Source organism: Megascapheus bottae, chromosome 16, assembly GCF_031878675.1.
Source record: "Megascapheus bottae isolate mThoBot1 chromosome 16, mThoBot2.hap1, whole genome shotgun sequence".
Taxonomy (NCBI): Eukaryota; Metazoa; Chordata; class Mammalia; order Rodentia; family Geomyidae; genus Megascapheus; species Megascapheus bottae.
In genome coordinates this window covers 15,057,168-15,080,224 of record NC_143524.1, presented here as the reverse complement: position 1 = coordinate 15,080,224, position 23,057 = coordinate 15,057,168, and the positions used below count along the sequence as shown (strand labels likewise).

Here is a 23,057-nt window from a genome sequence, read left to right as displayed (position 1 = left end):
GGGAATTCTTGCAGAGCCGGGAATCACCCTGACAAATATCTGAATCAGTAGTGGCTGCAACTCACTCTCTGGTTATGGGTCGGCGCTGTTGAGCTCTGCTCTCTCCGCTGCCCCCTCCCCTCCTTATGTTCTCAGTCTTAAAGGGTGGCCAGAAACGACTTCACGGGCCATTTCTTTGCGAGATTCATGGAAACGGGGCGATATGGACCAAAATTGCATGAGATTAGGAAGGTGTACAGAAGTGAGGGGCGTGGGGGAAATCCTCATTCCTTCTGTGCACTCCAGACATCTCTGAATCCGGATCAGGACCGTGGTCCCTACTGGCTGGGAACTCGGTAGCTGTCCACGGAAGATAGGTGCTGAAATTTCCCTGGTCTTCAGCGAGTTCAGCTCCAAGCGCCAGGGGGCGGGGTTGGCGCCAGCTTGCCCGCTAGCTAGCCCCGCCCTGGATGCAAAGCAGGGCTGCGGGCAAGAGAGGGTTAAGGATGTTCAAAGGGGATAGTCGTGACTTCGGAGAGAGCTTTGGGAGAAGGAGGGGGTGAGTGGGAAGGAAAGGGGGGAAATTTTTTTAAAGGAGAGGGAGCGAAGTGTTAGATTCGAGGATGAGCTAAGGCTGGGCGCTCCAGGAATGGCAGGCTGGTGCCTCACCATTATTATTATTATTATTATTATTATTATTATTATTTTCCTGCAGAGGCTGGTCACTATCTGGGTCTCCATTCTCAGGCTCCCACACCTTCCCACCAGGGGGTTTGAAATATTTCTCCCTGATGACAGTGACTCTCTCTCTCTCTCTCTCTCTCTCTCTCTCTCTCTCTCTCTCTCTCTGTCCCTTAACTTCCCCACCCCCACCTGCAATTCCTGGGAGGTGTGTGTGATATGGAATTGCATTATTCCCACTCCTTTCATATCCTAGTCATAGGCACCCTAAATGACTCGGTGGAAAACACAAGAAGTTGCTGGTGCGATGCCCAGAGAATCCAAGCTGGGGGTAATATCACCTGGTGCTTGAAAGCCCAAGTGTTGAAAAACAGCACCGAGATAAATTGGGGAGGGGCATTTTCTGAAGTGGATAAATGTTTACTAAGGAAACCAAACAACTCCCCTGGAGCTGCAGGCTTGACCTAGAGTGAGAGACTTTTGGCAGCAGCTCCAGACATTTGGACAGAATCTATAGCCAGACAGGTGAGGAGGGAGAAAGGTTATCAGAGGTGAGAGGGGTTGATGCTCACCAGCACACAAAGACATGCATACTGATTAAACTCCTTGGTGAGGAATATGACTGTGTCTCACACTGGCCCCCAGGGGTGGGCTGTCAATGGTGGTGGGGGGAAGCAACCATCTTTGAGAACCTTCTGGAAGCCAAGTGTTACGTGCCTACAGGCATATTTTCTGCATCATGTTTTAAACAACAGGTCAGGATGATGAAGTAGGTATCTATGGAGAGAGGAGAAAGGAAACCGCAGGTACTACCTGCTTCATCTACCTGACAAAAGACCCTGGCTTTAGTGACCAGTCCTCCGCAGTGCAACTAGGTGGCAGCCTGAGGGGGAGACAGAGGGTGGGTTGAGTTATTTTTAGTTCAGAGGCAAGTCCTTCTCTGGGAAGGCTCCATGCTGAAAGCTGAGTATTCGTCAACTCATAATAGTAGCAAGAGCAGCTACTGATGATGTGGAGAATAACACAAATAACGCTGCAGCCCACACTTGTGTCTTGACAACTCCACTCATGCCAAGGCTGGTTGCCGGCTCTCAGCCCACCCCTCGGCCAACTCGTCATTCAACAGGACCTACTAGTTCCTTCACCAGCCTCGCCCCTCAGCAGCTCCACAAGCTGCACAGGGTGTGTTTACTAAATGCTGCCACTTTGGCAAAGGACATTTTAGGGGTGGTGGTGAGGAAGGGAGCAGCCTGGCGGGGAGGGGCGGTAGCGCAATAAAACACTTGCTCCACGTGGGGCCCTGGTGGTGGTGGTGGTTGGGGGTCCAAGTGTCTTGCAGGGGGCAGAGGAACGGCCCCATGTCCTTATGTCCTCCCACTGGACTACCCCCCCCGTCTTCTCCCCATTGTTTAGCACAAGGCACAAGTTTACTACCCCCCCCAAACTGGATCCTATTAAATAATTCAATGGTAGCAGTGTCATTTTGGTTGGAAGCAGCGCGGATTCCCAAGTCGTGACTGCAAAAAAGTGAGTAATGCGCGGCGGCTGCGTCACGGCTCTAGTCACAGTTCACTCCGAGCTGGGAAGGAGTCGTGACTTCGCCTCGAGACGTCCCCTCCACGGGAGGCGGGGCGGGGAGGGGGGATCCAAATTAGGCGGTGGGGGGGAGACCTATCCAATGAAAACCGCTGCCGTGGGGGGGGGTGGATTTGAACTCCGCTGCTGGCTGCACCGTTCAGCCCTCTCTGCCCCGCGCGCCTCTCCGCCCCCCCCCCCGCCACACCGCCCCCCCTTCCCGGCCGGCGCGGCTCCTTCTCCCTACCCGACCAGTCCTCAACAAGTTGGAGGAAGACAGTAGCGCAGGGGTTAAGCTCGGGAATTCGCAATTACCAAGATCGTGACGCTCCCACACAGTACAGTAACTTATATACTTACCTGGCAGAGCCCCGCTTTGCCGCTGGGCAAACACCCGTGGGGGGGCGTGGGGAGGGGCGGGAGGGGTGCGGGCCGTTTGGAGAGGGCTGTGCGTCCAGCGGGCTGCCGTGCGGACAGACGGGACCAGCGCGCTCCCGAAGCCCCCTAGACCCAGGTAAGGAGCCAAGGGTGCGAGGACTGACTGTCTGGGGCTCGGTCGGCTCACGGGGAGACTGAACAGAACTTTTCCTCCACCCCCACCCCCCACCCAGTTGCCCGGTGCTAAGGTGGCGGCGGGCTCGGGCTGTAAGAGCCCCCTCTGGCGAGGCGGGCGCGCCGATGCTCGCTCGGTGGGTGTGTGCACTTGCGCGTCGGTCCCCAGTGGGGGGAGCCGCCGGGGAGGGGGATGCAAGTGGGGAGAGGGAGGGTGGGCTGCAAAGCTGCAGAGGGGGGCCGAGGGCGTGGGCCAATCGGGAATGGGAGACAGCCACTCCAAGGTCCAAAGACGAGTTTTCTGGGCATGCTAGGAAAGGGCGTGTGTGTGTGTGTGTGTGTGTGTGTGTGTCGCGTCAATTCCAAAGTAACAACAACAAAAAACCCCCAAAACAAACCCACCAACATGACAACTCCCCCCCCACCCCAAGTTCTTGCAAATATTGGCAGGATCTCACTCTAGCTTTGGTTTTTCCCCCCATTGAAGGGACAGACAGGCGACCATTTGATCCTATCCTTCTTCTACTTTGGTGAGATGGGGCTTGGAGGAGAGAGAGGACAGGAGAAAGGGGGGGGGAGTTGCTGCATCCCTCAAAGTTTAGATGAGTAGAATGAGAGAGGGGGTTTAGAGAAGGGGGGGCTCCTCTCTCCCTCCTGCAGACCTTGGTGGAGGGAGCTGGCAGTCAATGACGGGTTTGTCCCTTGTTGTTGCCTCAACCTTCTGCAGAATGGGTAGAAAACAGAGGGTCTGCAGTAATGAAAGGGCACTCAAGGCCAAAAGGCCTTCACACATCAATGTCTGGGCAGGTTGCAGGGAGGGAAGAGCTTCACCCCTCTCACTGAGCATTTAGAACTTTATTTCGGGAGGGGGGATACTTGGAGTTGAGAAATTCTCTCCTTTTTTTTCTAGAAATAAGCTGACTAAAGTGGAGTTTGGGTTTATTTCATGTTCATCTTTGCCTGTCATTTTCTGTCTGGAGCTTCTGGCTTGGGTCCCAAGGGGAGAGGTGGCTCCTCTGAACCCTTTTGCCAATATGTCGTGCCACCCTCTCACCTGGGCTGCAATTGGGATGTATGTATGTGTGGGGGGGGTCATAGACAGCTTCTCCCCCCAACACTGATATTTTAATGTGTTCCAGTCTAGGTTTTGTTGAATAATTAGAAATGGAAATATTTTTTTCTCCCTCCCCCTTCTGGCAAAAAAAAAAAAAAAAGGGAAATGTGAGCTGCCTCCTGATTGGTGGGTGACGATTTTAGTCTCCACCAATGAGCTGGCGCCCTTGTCTGTATTTATTTAGTGCTCTGGGGGAGTTTTTCTCTTTACGCAGCGCCTGTAGTCACGGCTGGAACCTCTGCTGGGGGACTAGGAGGGATGAGAGGGGATTCGGGGAGGGGGGGGGGGAATCCGAAGTGTACCTGTTCGGAGATCTGCGACCTTGCAGCCAGGGCTGCAGAACGCGGCTGAGGGAAGAGGGATAGGACCGGCAGGCAGAGAGTCTCCGCGTACCGGGGGCGATGGGAGAGGGGTGGAGGCTGGGCTCCGGGATTCCCGAGCCCCTTCGGAGCTCCGCGGCTGGCTCTCCGCACACCTCTTCCTCGGCTGTGCAGGGCTGGGTGTAGCTGGGATCGCGGAGAAATGGAGGGAGGGGTCCGGGGGGCGCGCGGCGCGGCGGGAGGCGCGCAGGGCGGGGAGGCTGCGGGCGGCCGGGGAGACCCAGCCGGCTCGGCTTCGGGGTTCAGAGACATCCTTGGGGGAGAAGACGGCAGCGGCGGCGGCGGACCGGAGAAGCCGGCAGACTCTGCCCTTCGCGAATCTTTTTGCGGTCTGGGCTTGCTGTACATAACTCAATAGCCGGAAGCCCTTACCCCAAAAAGCATTCGCGGAGGGCGCACTCGTCGAGACGACAGACAGCCGCGATCGGCCATCTCCCCGAGCCCGCACCTTCCCCAGCCTTTCCCTCGACACCCCCCCCCACACACACACCCATTTCCCACCGAAGAATCCGTCGTCTCCACCTCCTCCCCGACCCCCCCCCCCCTCACCCTGTCCTTCCCGCACTCCCCGAGCCTCGGATCGTCCACCTTACCTCGGCGCGGCCGTCCCCCCACCCCCAACTTTTTAATCGACTTTGTATGACAGAGGGGGGGGGAATTCACTGGAGCGGGTGGGGTGCGGACATTTTCGGAGAAGTGGGAAGAAGCTAAAATACAATAAAAGTTTACAGAAGTTGTGTCCACCCCACACCCCACACAGAGACCCCATTCACACTCCCCAAATAACCCCAGTCACACGTAGGGGGGAATTAATAATAATAATAAGAATGAGGAGGAGGAAGAAGAGGAGGAGGAGAAGTAGGGGCTTTGGCCGTGGGGCCGAGCCACGATCTTAAGAGTATGCATCGCTTCAGGACGGGCGATGGTCGCGCTGGACCCTAACCAGCCGACTCTGCAATGTGGGGGATGGGGTGGGGAGCCCCCGAGGTGAGGGGCGGCGGGTCCTTCCTTAGCATCCTCAGTCCTGAGCCGGGGAGGCCAGCCGCGGTGAATTCGGTGGCTCGGAAAAAGAGGGAAAACACCCAGACACCGCCCGCTCCCCGGAGTCTTCCTCCCGCGCCTGCTTCCAACCTCATTCCGGGCATTCTGCAGGCTCGGTTACCCACCATCTCCTCTTTTAAAAAAATTGATAAAAAAAAATCTAAGTAGCACAGAAGAGGGCAAAACAGGAGAAAACTGGCTGGGTTGAGGGTGGGGGAGACCTGGGGTTGGGGTGAGGGGGGGGATTTTTTGAGCGCTGCGGTTGTACCGGACTCAACAGCTTTATAGAAGCAGCAGCAGCAGCAGCAGCAGAAGCATCCTGGCCTCTCAAGTCTCTCCTGGTCCTGGGGAGGGAGGCAAGCTGCAGGATTGGGGGGGTATCTATGGGTCCCCCCTCCTCCTCCCCTCTCCATCCATTGCAGTCGTGACCACTTGGCTTACAAGTGGCACAAATCAGGCCTTCACCACATTTTGTGCCCGTGTCCTTCACCAGCTAGAAACCCTGCTAGACGCCCTTGCCCTTAGGGACTGGGCCAGAAGGACACACAGACACACACCAGTGCACACAGGAATAAAAATGGACACAGGATGGGTCTAGGGATCTGAGAATCCGAGACTCGAGGGCTAGGTAGCTTCCCATGTTCGGAGAGGGCCTGAATTCCCCCCCACACACACATCCCAACCATCGTTCTCTAAACAAACTAAATATCACACCCCCCCATCATTCCTCTGCAGTTGAACACTCAGACTCTATCTCCCTCCTCCTCGGCAGGAAAATGACCCTGGAGTGTAAAGCATGTGAGACAGAAGCAGTCAGTTCTAGCTCAGTTTGCAAGAAAGCACCGTAGGTGAGGACTCAGGGTTAAATCAGAGGCCCCCTCCACAGATAAAGGAGATTTTGCTTCCACAAATGTATTTTCTGGAAGAGTAAAAGGGTCCCTAAGAGATGGCCAGGAGGTAGAGCAGAAGCAAAAAACGCTGGGGATTTTCCTTCCGCCTCTCACCTGGGGCCGTCTGTGGAGCGATAGCTCTTCAGAGGAGAGGCTCAAAAAACACGCTAGATTAAAAATAGCATCACCCTGTGTCCCTTCCCTTCCCTTTTGTCTTTTGCTCCTTACGTCCCCCATCCTCTCTCCAGCCAGAAAGACCTTCCCTCTCCAAAAGCCTGCGTCTTCACCGCATTTGGGAAAAAGGTGACCTAAGAGAAATGAACTTGCACGGAAGGGTTTTGAGCAACCGGTACTCAGGATGCTCAGAGTTCCTGTACCCCCTAAGTCCTTTCACCTTTTCCACCGGGGCTGGATGTGGGGTTGGGGTTCCAGGGCTCCGGAGTACCCAGCGGAAGCCGGCGTCGTGCGGCGCCAGAGCGAGCCCTTGCCTCGCAGCGCCTCAGCCAGACAACTGTTGCTCGAAGCTGCTGCTGCTGCTGCTGCTGGAGGTGGTGGAGTGGTGCTGGCAGACGGCTGCAGCCTGCAGTTCGGGATGCTCTTTTTTTTTTCTTTTTTGATCGGGGATGGGGGCTTGTGGAAAAGGGGGAGCTGTCCTTGTCCTTGTGGTAGGATGGAGGGAACGGACCCCCTTCTCATTTTCTTTCCTGACAAGTGGAAGTCTTTGGCTTTTTGATGCTTTCTTGCCTCCTTTGGATGGGGACAGCAGCCAGAGGCCAGTGGGAGCCGAGGACCCCTCCCGGCCTCGGTCCCCACTTTGCCTTTGCTAAGGAAGGAGGGAAAAGGGAAGGGATCTTCTCTTGATGTCTTCAAATGGCACACCCTTGTCAGAAAAGCTAGGGGCCTTATGGCAACTTCCAGGCACTGGTGTTGGATGCCAACCTCTAGAGCTCCTCCAAGGAGAGGGGGAGGTCCCATCGGCACCCTCAGTCTACTTTCTAGGGGGAGTGGAAGGTACTGGGAAAGGCCCTGGGGAACGTAGTCTCCCAGGACAACCAAGTAGCTTAACTTTTGCCAGAGTTTAAAATCAAGGCCAATGATTGTCTTTGGAGATAGGGAAGAGGTAAGGGTCCTCTAGCCCCCTCCAGACCAACTCCTGCCCACCTGGAGGCCCCTTTTCAATGTCCTCTTTGTCTGTCCCATTGTACCTGCTCTCCCCATTCACTGACTGTCCCCTCTCTGCTTCTTTATCCACTCCCCAAGGTTAGACCCGGTTTCCTCCCTTTCCCTGAGCCTGGTGTGCCTTCTGCCCTCTTTCCAGAACCAGTGGTTCCTTCAAGACTCTCTCTCTTTACCTACTCCAGGTTAGGGGCAAAGACAGGAATTGATTCCAATGTTCTTGGCAGACTTGCTGCAGTGACCGACCAAGACCATCCTCTCTATTCCAAAAGCTTCTCACACCTGAGGGATCTTAGAGAATCTCTGAAAAGTTCTTCGCTTGCATTAGCACGCATGCCAGCCACTGCTGGGGGGACCAGATGCATTTCTTTGCCCTTTTGCTTTTCATCAACTTCTCGTGCTTGCAAAAAAAGAAAAAAAATCATCCCAGCTCTCAATCTTTTCCCTTCTCCTTTCCAGACAGCAAAATAACCTTATTCATCTTTTAACCCTTTCAGGTGATCAAACTGTGCCTACACACAGATGTCTGCCAAAAGGGTGGCCACTAAGGCAAGAGGTCTCCAAGGTGACAGAAGCTAAAGAACCTGCAGAGATGAGCTCGGGAGTCCCAGGTGAGCACAAAAAGACCATCTGCCTAGGCTTTCTTGCCTTACCAGCCTTCTGTGGTCTCCAAACATGATCTTTATCTTGGTGATGACACATCTGGAAGGCAGGGATCCAGTATTTGGCAAGAGCCTTCAACAGCTTAGCTCTAGACAAAGACCACCACTTATCACACAGGTTAGGAAGGAAGACACAGTTCCAAAGGAGCAGGCCTACTTCCTATTTTGTCCCATCTGCAGAACATAGGTGGGCATAAATGTTCAGAAGCTACTTAGATTCCCATACTGAGGTACAAAGGCCTTATTTGATGAACTGTTCCCCCAGTCCCTTCTCTTTTTGCACTATTACAGCCTCCTAGGGGCTCAGATGAGAGGCAGAATTAGGGGGGGCGGTCTTTTGCTGAAGTCAGGTAATCTGAAGATACCAAAACACTGAATGATGTCTTGACATCTTAACCTGAGTTGGGTATGGATGAATGGGAAAGTTCTAGGCTAATGTCTTCCTTCTTTAATTTTCTTTCTCTTTTTTTTGAAGGGTTAAGGCATTATGTTCTAAATATCTCTATTTTTTCACAGTTAATCAGCAAATCCTTTGCTATAGAGCTTTTGTTTAGCTAGCTTTCTGAGCTTCAGAGCTGTACTGTGATTCTTATTGGGGAATTCAGTTTAGAGTCTGGCAGAGTTTTGAACTCCAGGACTATTAGATCTATGAGGACAGAAAAAACCAAACTGCCTGGCTAATTTTCAGATGTCATGTGAGCCAATGTATAAAGTTGCCAGAAACCTTAAAAAAAAAGAAACTCCAGGCTTAATGCAGAAGAAGAATGCATTTCACTGAGAATCTTCAGATTATTATGCCACAGTTATTTACTATCTTAATTAGATGATTGCCACATAGATTGTTTTTAAGTTTTATACATTGGCAGTATAACAAACCAGGAGCAAATTGTCTGGAATCCTTTACCCATCCAGGTCAAATAAAGGATGAGGATGAAGCCATGAGATTGTTGGGCTGCAGATAACATCTTCTAACTCACTTTGGATACAAAGTTCTGGGTTTAAAGAAGGGGGGCACAGAAAGTCTCTTCTGCCAGGAGTCAGTGTTCTAGGGGATTCTCTAGAGGTTTAGGCACAGTTCTCATCTCTCCTTTCAATCAGCACAAGAAATTTACATAGAATCCCAGTGTTGGTCTCTTTCAAAATGTCAGTTAGCATGAAGCAACTCAGTGAGGCCTACTCCTTTCTCCCTCTCCTCCTCTGGAGGCCACTTCCAGCTTCACATTTCTTGCCTGCTGGGTTCAATCTTGAACTGGTAAAAGGGTAGTAAGGTCCATTGTGAATTCTCCTATGAACTCCTTTAAAAGTAAGAAGGCCATGGAGCTTTTCATATCAAGGGGGGGATCTGCTGTAGCCTTATCCCTCATGGTTTTTGTTGTTGTTGTAGGTATTTTGTTGGTTAGTTGATTGGTATTATGCCTTCTTTTTTTTAGAATGCTGTAGAAAGCCTGCTTATAGGACAGCTGCTTGGCATGGTCAGTTTTAATCTAGAGCTTTATTGCTAACCCCCAGATCTAAGCTCACAATGTCAACTTCATCCATTTCCACCAATGACAGCTATTCAGATGTTAATTATGCATGTCTTCAGAACACAGGGTAGCATTCTTGCTGTGGGAGCTATCACAATTGAATTGGTGTGGTGGCCTTGTCTGTGGACTCTGGCCCTATTCTCTTCCCTATCTCCAGCTTGAGGAGAGGGATCCACTGACAGCATCCAACTGAGAAGTTTCCAACTGCTTCACTGCTCAAAAAGACACACAGGGGCTGGGAGTTTGGCCTAGTGGTAGAGTGCTTACTTAGTATACATGAGGACCAGGGTTTGATTCCTCGGTACCACATACATAGGAAAAACCAGAAGTGGTGCTGCAGCTCAAATGATAGAGTTCTAGCCTTGAAAAAGTCCAAAGAGAGTGCTCAGGACCTGAGTTCAAGCCCCACGACTAACCAAAAGAGAGAGAGGTGGGGGGGGAGAAGAAAATGAAATAGGTTAAAAGAGTCAAATATGTTTCAAAGCAAGTAGAATAAAAACTTCTTGCAGTAGAAACCATTGAAAGATTAGATATAGATACAACTACTAGCAGCAGAAAGAATCAACATATCCAGTTCTTATTTCTTAGGTTTATGGTACTGAAGAGACAATTTTTATCTCTTGTAGGTCTCAATTGTTCTATCTACAAATTAGATGCTTTGGAGAGTAGAGCCCTTGCATTCATGCATTTTTTCAACAATTGTTGAAGGCTTATTCACCAAAGGTTTATTAGAGTCCCTATAGTGTGCATCAGGCCTTATTTCTAGGTGTTGGAGATTGAAAGTTATATTTTTCCTTTGATAACCTGATGGAAGCTATGAATTTTCTTGCCAACAAAAAAGAAAATTAAAAAAATAATAGTTTCATAAATATTATTTTTAGGGATTTCTGTGACCTCTTTAAGTACTTCTCCCCCCTCCAGGGACACTAAACTCAGGCTTAATTCATCTTATTTCTAAGACCTACATTTTTTGTGTTCTTGTCCCAAGATTTCTGATTTGGAAAAAAAGGTTTGTGCTTGGGTAGGGTAGGGAAGATTATAACGTCAGGGCTCAGGGAAATTTGGATGGACTTTCTTGAATGTTTTTGACTACCAAGTGAAACCTCGGTCAGGACCAAGGGCTTTTATTTGAGAACGAAAAACCAGTCCATTTCTGACCCCATTGGGTTGGTAAAATGATAGGCTGTTCTGTTGAGACCTAAATGGAGGAGAAAACAGATGTCTTAAATGAGGCTGGAAAGGGCAATGTACAAAGATTTCATCCAGCCAGGCACTGGTGGCTCATGCCTATAATCCTAGCTACTCAGGAGACTGAGATCTGAGGACTGTTGTTCAAAGAGCGCAGGTGAGTAAGTTCAGGAGACTCTTATCTTCAAGTAAGCACCAAAATAGCTGGAAGTGGAGCTATAGCTCAAGTGGTAGAGTGCCAGCCTTGAGCACAAACACTCAGAGACAGGGCCAAGACCCAGTGTTCAAGACCCATGACTAGTAGACACACACACACACACACACACACACACACACACACACACACACACACAGTTTTACTGAGTCTTTCAGAGGTTTTGTTTTGTTTCCTTGCCTTGAGTAGGCTCAGAAAGAAGGCTTGAGCTTTTCATGTCAGGCCTGACTTTAGCACTGATCAGATAGGAATGTAAACTGTTCTTTCAGAGGGTAGTTTGACGTTTTTCCCTGGTAGTGCTGAATAGCCAGATGCACCTGTGAAAGGATCAGATGATGATCTGAGATTGCAAAATCCTTATGAGATTGCAGCAGGGGTAGATTGGCGTGTGTATTTATGCTTAAGGAAGAAAGCGGCAGGTTGCTGCTGGTATGGCAAATGTATAGGAAAACTCGTACAAATACAAAGAGGATCTTTTCATTTTCTTAATGTCTTCAGCTCTCTAATAAGGAAAATAATCACTCACTTTACCAGAACATTCTGGCAAGGATTAAATGAGATTATACATATGATGTATTTTATATCTAGTCAGTGCTTAAGAAATATTAACTATTATTATTATTGTTACTTACAATGGACATTTGTTTTGTTTTTCTGGCCAACATCATATATAGCAAAGTCATGCAAGTCCTAGATCATAGAACCAGCAGCTATTCCCAGACTGACAGATAAAAGATAATCTTTTTCCAGAAGCATCTGTCTATTTGCCCCCCAGCTTGCCAGTGTTCAGGATTACTGGGCTGGGAGCAAATCAGAAGGGCTGATAGGAAGGTCTTTTTTTTTTTCTACTCTCTGTGTCCATGAAGATTATTTCTTTCTAATTTCATTCTGCCCTTTAATTCTTTGCTTTCATGGTCTTTTAAAAATCACATTACTTTTTACAAATCTCTTTTCATTTTTCTATATTCTTTCTCTTTCTTTTTATCCTTCTATCTTTCTTTTTCAGATGAAAAAACAGTTTATCTAAGAGTCTTCTTACTCACTTTTTCCATACAGCTGATACCTAGTCCTACATTTTCAGTTTGGACAATTTCCATCCAAGAATTTAGGGGAAATAAGATGCTGACGTATTTACTCTCCTTTAAAATCATTTAAATTTTGTATCCCTTTCTCCTTCTTCCAGCTTCATTTTTCAATACCATAGTAATTTTTTTCATCTTTTCTTATAATTCACCTACACATATACCTCTTGCAAATAAAAGTATTCTTTGCCTTTGGATTCACTTGTCTTAGCAGGGTTTGCTTTTTAAGTATTTGGCTTCAAATTACAGACATGTTTGTAGAATAAATCGAATGCAGCCTTTGTATTTTTTGGTTAATACTAGAAAAAAAAGTGAGGAGGGGGCCTAGGGTTAGCATTTGTATCCCAAACCAATCAATGGCTGAGGCCATTCCAAATAGAAGAAAAAGATGTGTTTTATTTAAATATTTTTCCTCCTCCTTGTCCTCCTTTCTCCCTCCTCCTTCTTCGTGTTTTCATAGACATTAGAGACATTGACATAGTCCTTTCTTCATTCTCACTTTTATGCATTGAATCTCAGCCTCTACCCATTACTTTCTCCTTGGCCTCCCTCCATCCTTTCTCCCGTATCATAAACATAAGGACAGAAACATGTAAGCTTAGAGAGTGGTCTTGCTATCTCTTAGCATGTTTGCAAGAGGAAGGAGGCACCATCCATGGAAGCCTCACAGTCAAGGGTAGAAGGCTTTGAAGAACAGTGAGTTTAGTTTTCTAATGGGTGTTACCTTCATCGACTGCGTCCCTCGAGCAAGACATGTCTCTGGTTCTCATCCCTGGTGGAATGTGGCTACTGAAATAGCTGTTTCCTCAGGACATTAAAACATCTGTGAAGGCAGTATGCATTCAGTTGATAGTATGTGTTATTATTGTCAAGGCCCTTCCAGGCTCAGGACTAGATGAAACATCTAGGTAAGACAGGTGCTGTATGAGGATGAGAAGGAGGAGGAGAAGGAGTGATGGAGGAACAAGGAAGCAGAAAGGTAAATGTAAAATACTAGAAATGCTAGTGAAGGCAAGAGTCAAGGAGTTCACTCCTAACAGTGTCTATATCATGCCAAGAGGTTTTTTTTTTCATATATTTTTATTGTAATGTATAGAGGGGTTACAGTTATATTAGCCAGCTAGAAGGAGCATTATTTCACACACACTGATACCCCTTCTCATGTTTTTGTCCCCATTTCCTTCCCTGACCCCCTCCCCTCATCTTGTTTTCCCCCTTTCTCTTTCCTATTTCAAATAAAAAATAAATGTATATACAATATACCAGATAACAAGATAAGACACTGTAACAATATGAGAATAACTAAGGGACAACAAAAGACATGAGAAATAACATAGTACATTAAAAACAACAATCATACATTATATGGCTCTTATTTCTATATCCTGGAGGTCCTTTCATTTAGGCTTATCCTATATGGCCTTCTGTATCTAGGTTTTGAACTACTGTAATTCTCTGCTAGGGGAGTCCTAGCTTTGTACTAATTATTACAAATGAGGGAAACCATTGAGCCTATGTTCCTTTGGGTCTGGCTTACTTCACTTAATATGATTTTTCCAAGTCTTTCCATTTCCTTACAAATGGGGCAATTTTGTTCTTTCTGATCATGCCAAGAGTTTTTATGCACTGGGGTGGCCCCAGCGTGGAGCTGTACAAATGATGATGACACTGAGGGGAACTTGCTCAGGGCTTCTTGGCCTAGACATAGTAAGTTCTGATAAGTAAAACTGCATTGATTTATTCTGCAGTAGTCTTTTGTACCTCCGCTGGCAAAAATCTGGATTCACCCTATAAAGGGAATCATGATAATCTTTAAGATCAGATTTTAGAGATGGCTTATAAGTAAAATCCAGAAAAGCAACAATTCCATCACTTATTTCAAAAGTAGAGATCAATTTTTTTTTTAAATTAAGATGTTTTCTTCCAAGCTCGGTATGGTGGCTCTTGCCTGTAATCCTAGCTACTCAGGAGGCTGAGATCTGAGGATCAAGGTTCTAAGTTCAAAGCTTGCCCTGGCACAAAAGTACCTGAGACTCATCTCCAATTAACCTCTAGAAAAATGGGAAGTATGGCTTGGCTTAAAGGTAGGACGATAGCCTTGGGCTGAAGAGCTCTGCGACTGCACTCAGGCCGAGGTCAAGCCCCGTGACCCCCACAAAACCTTTTTTTCTTCCTCCTTTGAAGGAGTTTATCATAAGAGCACTTTAGCCAGGGATGAGAAAAACAGCAGAATCCTTTAAAATACAGGTGTGTATGTGTGTGTGTGTACACATGGCGGTGGGGTGGTGGGGGGGTGGTTCTGTTAACTCAGATGAGATTGTCTAGAAAGTTATGTCATTCTTTGCTGAATAAGGGATAGTAAGTGAATTAGTTAATTTAAAAGGAAGGGATGAATTAGATTACAGCACACCAAATCTTTATCCTTTATTTTTCTAACCATCTCTGAACCTTAACATAACATTAAATGACCTAATGTTTAAATAAATGAGCCAGTAAGTTTCTTTGTGTCTAATTTTTTTAAAGGTAAACATAACCAGGTAATTGAGAGTAAACATTCTCAATTGTAAATAAAAATCTAAAATAAAAAAGTTTATGAAGTTTCCTAAACTAAAATTTGATCAGCATTTCTTATAAAACAAATATTTAAGGAAACTGATACTGAAATAGATGCTTCATGTAGTAGTTTCCTAAAATTTCAGGTTTATAAAACCCTTTGAATAAAGATATTTCCTTCTCATTACGAATCCCTTAGGAAGTTTGACCAGAAAAGCCTGTTTGGGGGTAGTTTTGCCCCAGAAAATATCTACATTTAAATATGATGCAGTCTGAAAGCATTAACTGTCACTCTAAATAGCAAACAATGAGATTCTGAAAGTACAAATGATTGTGCATTGCTTTTTTTCCTTCTTTTTGAAGATTAGCTGCTAGCTTTTGAATTTATTTTTTTAATGGTGTTTTAGAATACTGGGAGAAGGGAAAATATCTTTTAAAAGGAGGAAAACCTTTTTAAAATGAGCTATATAATTGCTTTTCATTTTATAATTTAAAATTTTATGTCTCAGTGAGCTGTCTCTTAGCTAACCTGAGATTTAAGATGAAATTTTGTGTTTCATTTTGGCATGTGTTTATTTTCTGTATAATCAACTTGTATAACACTCAAGATAATTCATCCTATTTAAAAAAAATCATCACTTAACCAAAGCTAAACTACCTCAGAGATTATTTTATTCATGACCATGACATCTTAACTTTTCATATGACAAACAGAAATCTAACTTTGCACAGAATTATGTGATAATTCATTAATTTGCTTATTTAGGGGAAATGCACCACTTTTTGCTATTTAAATTTATTCCTTAATTAGAAAATTAGATTTCTTTTCTGGTTAAATTTTTGTTAGACATAGACCTTTAGGTCAAAATATTTTTGCAGAAAGAAATTTAAACTGAAAGCATTTTTATACCAGTTTTTACAAGAGTTTCTGTTTTAGCACTAGGCTGATTTCATCTTTATTTTTCTTTCCTAAATATGTTTGTAGATTATATAATTTATAAATCTCGATACAACACATCAACATAGGGTATTTTATTTTTTAATATTTATAAATTTAAGGGGTTATACATAACACTAAATAGTAGCTATTTGTTTACTCAGTAAATTTTACTGCTTTGCTTTTTATTTTTCTATTTATGCAGAAGGGCCTTATAATAAATTCAAATGGTAGATTGTGACAGTTGCTTGAGAAGTAATATTATAGAATTAATGATATTTATGAAAAATTCCAGAAATGATTCTCACTCAATAAAACTATCTAAAATATATACAAACCTGCTCAGAATTGCTCAAATTAATTTTCCCTCAAATTTTACAAATCCTTAAGTGTTTTCATATCTTGTGCTTATCCACCTGTTGCATTTAAGTTTGTTGTCTTCTCTGAAAGAGAGGGGGAGAGACATGAGGTAATTAAAACAATAAATGTATATAGTAAAACTGCATACATATTTCCCACTGCCTTCTGTGTGTGTGTGTGTGTGTGTGTGTGTGTGTGTGTGTGTGTGCGCGCGCGCGCTCCCCTGGAGCACAATTATTCCATATACATGTCTTTTTCTATTTTCTTATTTGCTATGAAAATTCAGCTTATAGAGTTCTTTTTTTTTATATAATGGGGGTATTGTGATAGGAAGGGAAATGGTGTTTACAAATTCTTGTTTCTCTTCAAGGCGAGTCAGGTTTTGTTTTGTTTTAAAGATCACATGTTCTTGTATGTTAATGCATATTTTCAAGAAAGAGAGGAGGGAGGCTACTTTCCCAGGATGTCTTCATGGAATGAAGGATAGTCTGAAAAAATATGTTAGCAGCCAGGAATTAACTCAGGACAGGGTGAGGATTACAGGAAGCGTTTCCCAGCTTCAGAGACAGGATGAAAATATCTTGAAACTGTGAGACCAACATTGATGACTGTTATGTTTGCATATGTACACTTGCACACATGTATAGACACATGTACACACACATACACGAGGATTCTAGCTCATCTTTCTTATATCAAAGGTGGTACCTTTCTATCTGAAGGTAACCTTTTGTGAAAACACAATCCTGTGCTGATGCAGATAAGAATTTTTCTGTTTCATTTAAAATCAAAGTCGAGTCAATTTGCTGTTAACAAAGTAAATACTGGTGATATAGTACACATGGGTTAGTCTTTTCTTCAAAATAAAGTTACCCACAAATCTGATGCAAACCTCAAAACCCATGCTGCCTCCTGGCTTGCATGATTTTTATCTGATATTGTTAAACCAAAATATCTTTTTTAAAAAAAGCATTTTAATTTTCAGCCTTGAATATGGGGAAATTTCCCCATATTCTAACTATGAGTTAAAATAGGAACTGTTTAGAATGGTTTAACATCAGTATCTTGTAAAACAAAAATGAAATTGTCAAATTTCAAAATCCTGTGAAAGGAAGAAGGAAGCTACTTTTTAATCTCTGCAAACTACCTAGAGATCCTTGGAAGGAAAGTAGCTGCTAACATAATTGTCGTATGATATTATAACATGATTTCACTTTTTAAAAGTATTACCAAAGAGCAAGAAAAGAAAAATGTCAGATTAATTTTAAAAAGAAAATTTAAAATAGGGAGAAAACAATCTGACTATAAGAAACTAAATTTAAACAGATGTTTGAAATAGGTTTACATATATAGTATTTGAAAAACTCAAATGAGCAGGAGGCCAAATTTTATATTAAAAATATGTTTAATTGACTTATCAGGTTTATTTAAAACTGGCCTGTTCTCAAATTTTTCAGCAAATTCCTGCTCCCTGGACAATATGACTTTTTACAAACTAGAAATGCATTTGAAAGGGGGAAAGGTCAAAATATCCTTCACCCTGGTAACTGGATTAAAGGCTTTCTGAGGCATGGAGATGGTTAGCTTAAAAAAACTTAATTACTATATAAATACACAACCTTTGAAGAAGTAGCAATTGTTCTTAATGTCCTAAATTTAAAAAAATTACAAGTTGAAAAAGGCTCTCCTCTCAGGAAAAAAAAAAAGAAAAATCAAGAAGTTAAATTGACTATTCTAATTACTACATTGAACAATTACAAGAAAGTATTTTTTGTTTTCAGTCAATAGAAATAGAAACATATGCACATACATGATTTTATGAGAAGCATTTAATAAGATGAATGTACTCTATTTACTAAATATTCTCTAAGAAAATTGAAATTTTTAAATAGCCTGTTGGATTTTTTTGTCTTAAAATTTTAATAGCCAATTTGGTTTTCTCTCTCTTTTTCTTTTTTTCTTAAATTGTGCTGGTATAACAGCCTGGATCTCAAAGCTGTGCTGTGTCTGTGGTCTGTGGTTTGTGTCTGTAGTTTGAGAGCTGACTAGCCAATTGTACTTATCTGGGTAGTCCCTGTTTGAAGGAGCCCCTCGTGTTTTCTGTGTTTGCATTAAATATATAGTTTACCTGTGGAGTACATCAGTTACTTATTTCTCTTTTCATTTTCCTTTCTGGATATTTTCTTTTACATCAGAATTCAGCATAATCCAGTCCTCACCCTGATCAAAATTGATTATTGTCTCTCATTTTCCTGCCTTTCATTATTTTCTTATTTAAGATTTTGTTTTAGCTTCCTACAAAGCATATTTCTTTTACTTAAAGCAAACTAATATGTTTTAGGAAGTCAGAGCTGTTCTACTGCTACTGTAGTATTTCCCATTTCCCATTTGAAGTATCAGTCCATGACAGTTCTTAAGGGTACAGAATACTTCATTAGACATTTCTGCTATCATGGAAAACCAAGAATAAATAGGAGTATCTGCAGCACTAAAGTGAGGATCACGTGTCTATTTGTTTACATCAAAATGTAAGAACTGTCATGGACTGAGGTACGTTCCACCAACATCAAGTTGAAGGAACTTTTTTTTGGGAGGCCTCTAAAAGTGGAATTGATTTTTTTTGTCAGTTGTGGGGCTTGAACTTGGGTCCTCGGTGCCGTCCCTGAACTTTGTGCTCAAGCCCAGTGCTCTACACATTGAGTCACAGGGCCACTTCTGGTTTTCTGGTGGTTAATTGGAGATAAGAATCTCATGGACTTGTCTGCTCAGGTTGGCTTACATCGGTGATCCTCAGATCTCAGCTTCCTGGGTAGCTATGATTACAGGCATGAGCCATACCAGCACCCAGCTTAGATTTGATTTTACGATGTGTACCGGCAAGCACTTTCTATGGGAGCTGTGTGTTTTCACCTAGAATTGTCTGAGGGGAGGTTTAGTCCAGTCCAATTAATAGTTTTGGAAATAATTACTGAATTCAGATAGGCTGGTGAGGAGGATACATTCACTGATAATCTGATTAAGATCAACTGTTATATGTTTCCTCTCTATTGCTGATTTATCCATTCATGTATCCAAAAGGATAGCTTTCTGGAGAGTTTGTCAGATGTAGGATGTAAATGAAGAGAACTTACCTGTTGATGTTGACAGTGGGGTTCTATAGGCCTGAGAATTTTTTTTTCTAGTCCTGGGGCTTGAATTTAGGGCCTGGATGCTATCCCTGAGCTTCTTTTGCTCAAGGCTAACACTTTATCACTTGCACCATAACTCTACTTCCAGATTGTTTTTGGTAATTTATTGGAGGTAAGAGTCTTATGGACTTTCCTGCCTGGGATGGTTACTGGTGTTGAACCTCAGTCTTCAGATCTCAGCCTACTGAATAGCTAGGATTGCAGGATGAACCACTGGGGCCAGCAGGCCTGTGGATTTTTAAGTGATTTTAATTGTAAGAGTAATGCACTTAAAACTAGCATTCACTAATCTGTTAACAACAATAATGATAATCCCTAGTGAGGGGCAAACAAGCAATATTTTCACTACATAGCTATCTATTTGAATATAGGGAACATTTTCTTGATAATCTACACTCATTGACAGACGCCTTCACACCCCTTCTCCCATTACACACACACAGAAAAGAATTACAGAACATACACACAGTCACAAATGTGCACCAGATAGAGAGAGAACACACACACACACACACACACACACACACACACACACACACACACACACACAAGGCAGAGAGCCCAAGAGAAGAGAAAGACAGAGACAGAGACAGAGAGAGCTGATACCCTTATTATCCTGCTTATGCAGTCCTCCATATTAATGTTTGCATATCAGCCTGAAGAGTAACCAGTTGCCTCTCACTTTGCATATGTTCATTCAACACAGAACCTTAAGATTTTTATAGAAATCATAGGGACTGGGGCTGGGAGCATAGCTAAGTGGTAGAGAGTGCTCAGTAAGCATGCATAAAGCCTTGGGTTCAATTCCTCTGTACTACATACCCAGAAAAAGCTGGAAGTGGTGCTGTGGCTCAAGTGGCTGAGCAAAAAATGTCCAAGGACAGTGCCCAGGACCTGAATTTAGGCCTCAGGACTGGCAAAAAAAAAAAGAAAAGAGACATCACAGGAACCCTTAAGACTGTCTAATCCAACTTCCCTGTTTCATAACATGGAAAAACGGAGGCAATGTGAGAGCCACCATCTTGACTCAAATCCAAAGATTTAGTTGATTTGTGGCCACTGGGATTAGAATAATCTGGTGAGTTGTGACTCTGATTAGACTACATATAAAATGTGATGCTGGGTAGAGTGAGAAAAAAAGACAAAAAAGTGACCTCATTTTCTGGTTGGGGCATTTTTAAGTTGGGCAGCTATGAACAGCTATACATCATTCTTGTCTATATTCCATCCAGTTGGATTGTTTGATCAAATTCTTTCTTATTTCTTTCAGCAGCTCCTCCAAAGGAGCCATATTAGTGACTTCTCAGTGGCAGAAGCTAAAAATTCAAACAGGACCCCTCTTCCCCCCATCCTAGAATAACACAGCAAACACTGATGAATGCATGTGACATGTGAGCTTTCCACTACGTGTTAACAATACAGGCTGTGTTAGATGGTATCTCTAAATGCACCTGACACTCACAGTACAGTATAGGGTCAATAAATGCTTACTTCCATACCACCTATGAGAACAGGTTTAAATCAAGATAGATTTAAATGGCAGCAAATTCAAGGCAAAAATGAACGAGGTACTAACTAGAGGTGGAAGCAAGTACTGTGGCTAAAAGAGTGCTTAATTCTGATGGAAGCTTAGGGTACAAGGTGGTTGGGACAGGAGAGCTTTGTGAGAAGAGTGGGGTGTGACTGGTGGTTGGAACTCATGAGCAATGTCTCGAGTGGTGCATGGTACATACTGGAAATATTGTGGAATTTATTGTGATTGGAATCTGGGGTGCCAGGAAGGGTGGATGGAAAGAAACACAAGGACTTCAGATGGTAAGTTTCACATCAGAGTAATTGAACTCTGGCGATGGTAGAGTGGTTTAGAAGGGTAAGAAAATAAAAGCAGAATGGCTCCCCTCAATCCTGGCCATTAAGAAAGAGTTTCCACCTTCAAGGGGAGTCAGGAGAGTGTAATAATGCTTGTGAGAAACTGAAACAAGAGTTAAGTGTGGAGGTTCATACCTGTAATCCTAGCTACTCAGGAAATGGGAATGGGAATCCATTGGCAGGCATGCAGTTAAGGAACCCCTCACTCAAAAAGAAAATACAAAGGAACAAGGGTGTGACTCAAGTGGTGAAATTATTGTCTAGCCCAAGGACCTGGGTTCAATCCCCAGTACTACAAAACAAAACCATATAAAACCCAACCAAAACCATACACAAAAAATTCAACTAGGATGGCCTGATTTATGCAACCAGAAATGAACTGAGGAGCTATGTAGCTGTACTAGACTTCCTTGTAGAAGCCTGGGGTCCTTTTCAAAACATTGCATAGTGTTCAGGGACCCTGTTGCTCTGGGTACCATGAGGTGTCTCTCCAGGTAGAGATGAGAGGTGGGCTGGGGGAGGGTGATATCCAACTATCTAAAGTCTTCTGTGCCTGGCCTCCTGGTTGTAATTCTTTGAACGGCTTCCCCAAACTAGTTATTATCTCCTTTCCCCTAGCCAATCCACCAGACTGTCAGGTGGCTATTGACCCTCCTGTTCCAGCTAGATTAGACATGGTACTCTGACAAGTCATTTTTTGTCTTGTTTCTGAATCTTCTTACTAGTGAATTGAATTTGATCTGCATTTCTCATACATCTACATTCTTGTTCATGCCAGTGAATGCCAGGTGCCAATAGGCAGGTATCTTTCTTGTGGACCTCAGAATGGAAGCCAGACCCTTCCTCTGTTCTACCCTGCCCTGTGGCTCTTATTTCATCCTTTGTTTTCTTGTGTCCCATGACTGTACTGTCTGATTTCCACCTCTACCCTTAGGATTCACACAGCATTGTTCCTCACTGAATCTTCTTGGCCTTAACTTTGGAAACTTTCTCATCTATACACTTCAGGGCCAGGGTCTGTTATCACTCTATCAGGCATTCCATGTCAGAATGGAGTATGACTAGCCAGGCAAGGAAAATCCCTCTCACAGGGCAAGGAGACTTAGTGAGGATATAGGATCACTAAGCTGGTAGGCCCATGTGTGTGCATGTGTGACTGTGATTGACCCAGATTGTGTGTGTGTGTGTGTGTGTGTGTGTGTGTGTGTGTGTGTGTGTGTTAGAGAAGCAGTATAATTCAGCATATAGAGCCTAAAATTAGACATGCCAAACTCTGGGTTTTGTTGCCACTAACTTCATATGTGACTTTGGACCATGGAATATTTCTATTAGTAGATATTTACATGTATAATCTCATTTTATCTTTTTTTTTTTGCCAGTCCTAGGCTGGAGCTCAGGGCCTGATCACTGTCCTTGGGTTTTCTCAAGGTTAGAGCTCTTCCACTTGAGCCACAGCACCACTTCTGGCTTTTTCTATGTATGTGGTAGTGAGGAATGGAACCCGGGTCTTTGTGCATGCTAGGCAAGCACTCTACTATTAGGCCAAACTCCTGGCCCCTCATTATATTTTTTTAAACATCACTTCCATCTATCTCCTCAACTCTCCATCCATCCATCTACTAATTCTCATATCTAGATAAAAAGTATCTGGCTTCGAACTGAAATCTTCTAGATTTCAGTCTTAGGAGTAGTTAGAATTACAGTTATAAGTCAGCAGCAATACCTGGGCAAACTGAGTGTGTGGTGTGTGTGTTTGTGTGTGTGTGTGTGTGTGTGTATGTGTGTATATGTGTGTGCGCGCGCACATGTGTGCCAGTCCTAGGGAGCAAACTCAGGGGCTGGGTGCTGTTTCTGAGCTATTTATTTATTTATTAATCAAGGCTATCACTCTACCACTTGACTCACGCAGTTCCACTTCTTGCTTTTTTTGTGGTTAATTGGAGATAAGCATCTCAGGAACTTTTCTATTCCAAGTGGCTTCTACCTGGATCCTCAAGATCTCTGCCTCCTGAATAGTTAGGATTACAGGAGTGAGCCATGGGTACTCAGCTCCTCAAAGAATATGTCTTTTAAAATAGTTTATGGCCAGG

General features: G+C 44.1%; 1 protein-coding gene across 1 annotated transcript in view; it reads left to right on the top strand.

Moving 5' to 3' along the window:
• Positions 1-2,194: 2,194 nt before the first annotated feature.
• The window catches only part of LOC150052939 (uncharacterized), a 77,428-nt gene continuing 56,565 nt past the window's right edge, over positions 2,195-23,057 (top strand). The window contains exons 1-3 of the mRNA XM_090349245.1: positions 2,195-2,286; positions 2,400-2,749; positions 7,886-7,999. Coding sequence (XP_090205371.1) covers positions 2,195-2,286; positions 2,400-2,749; positions 7,886-7,999 — 556 coding nt within the window. The remainder of the gene's footprint in view (positions 2,287-2,399; positions 2,750-7,885; positions 8,000-23,057) is intronic.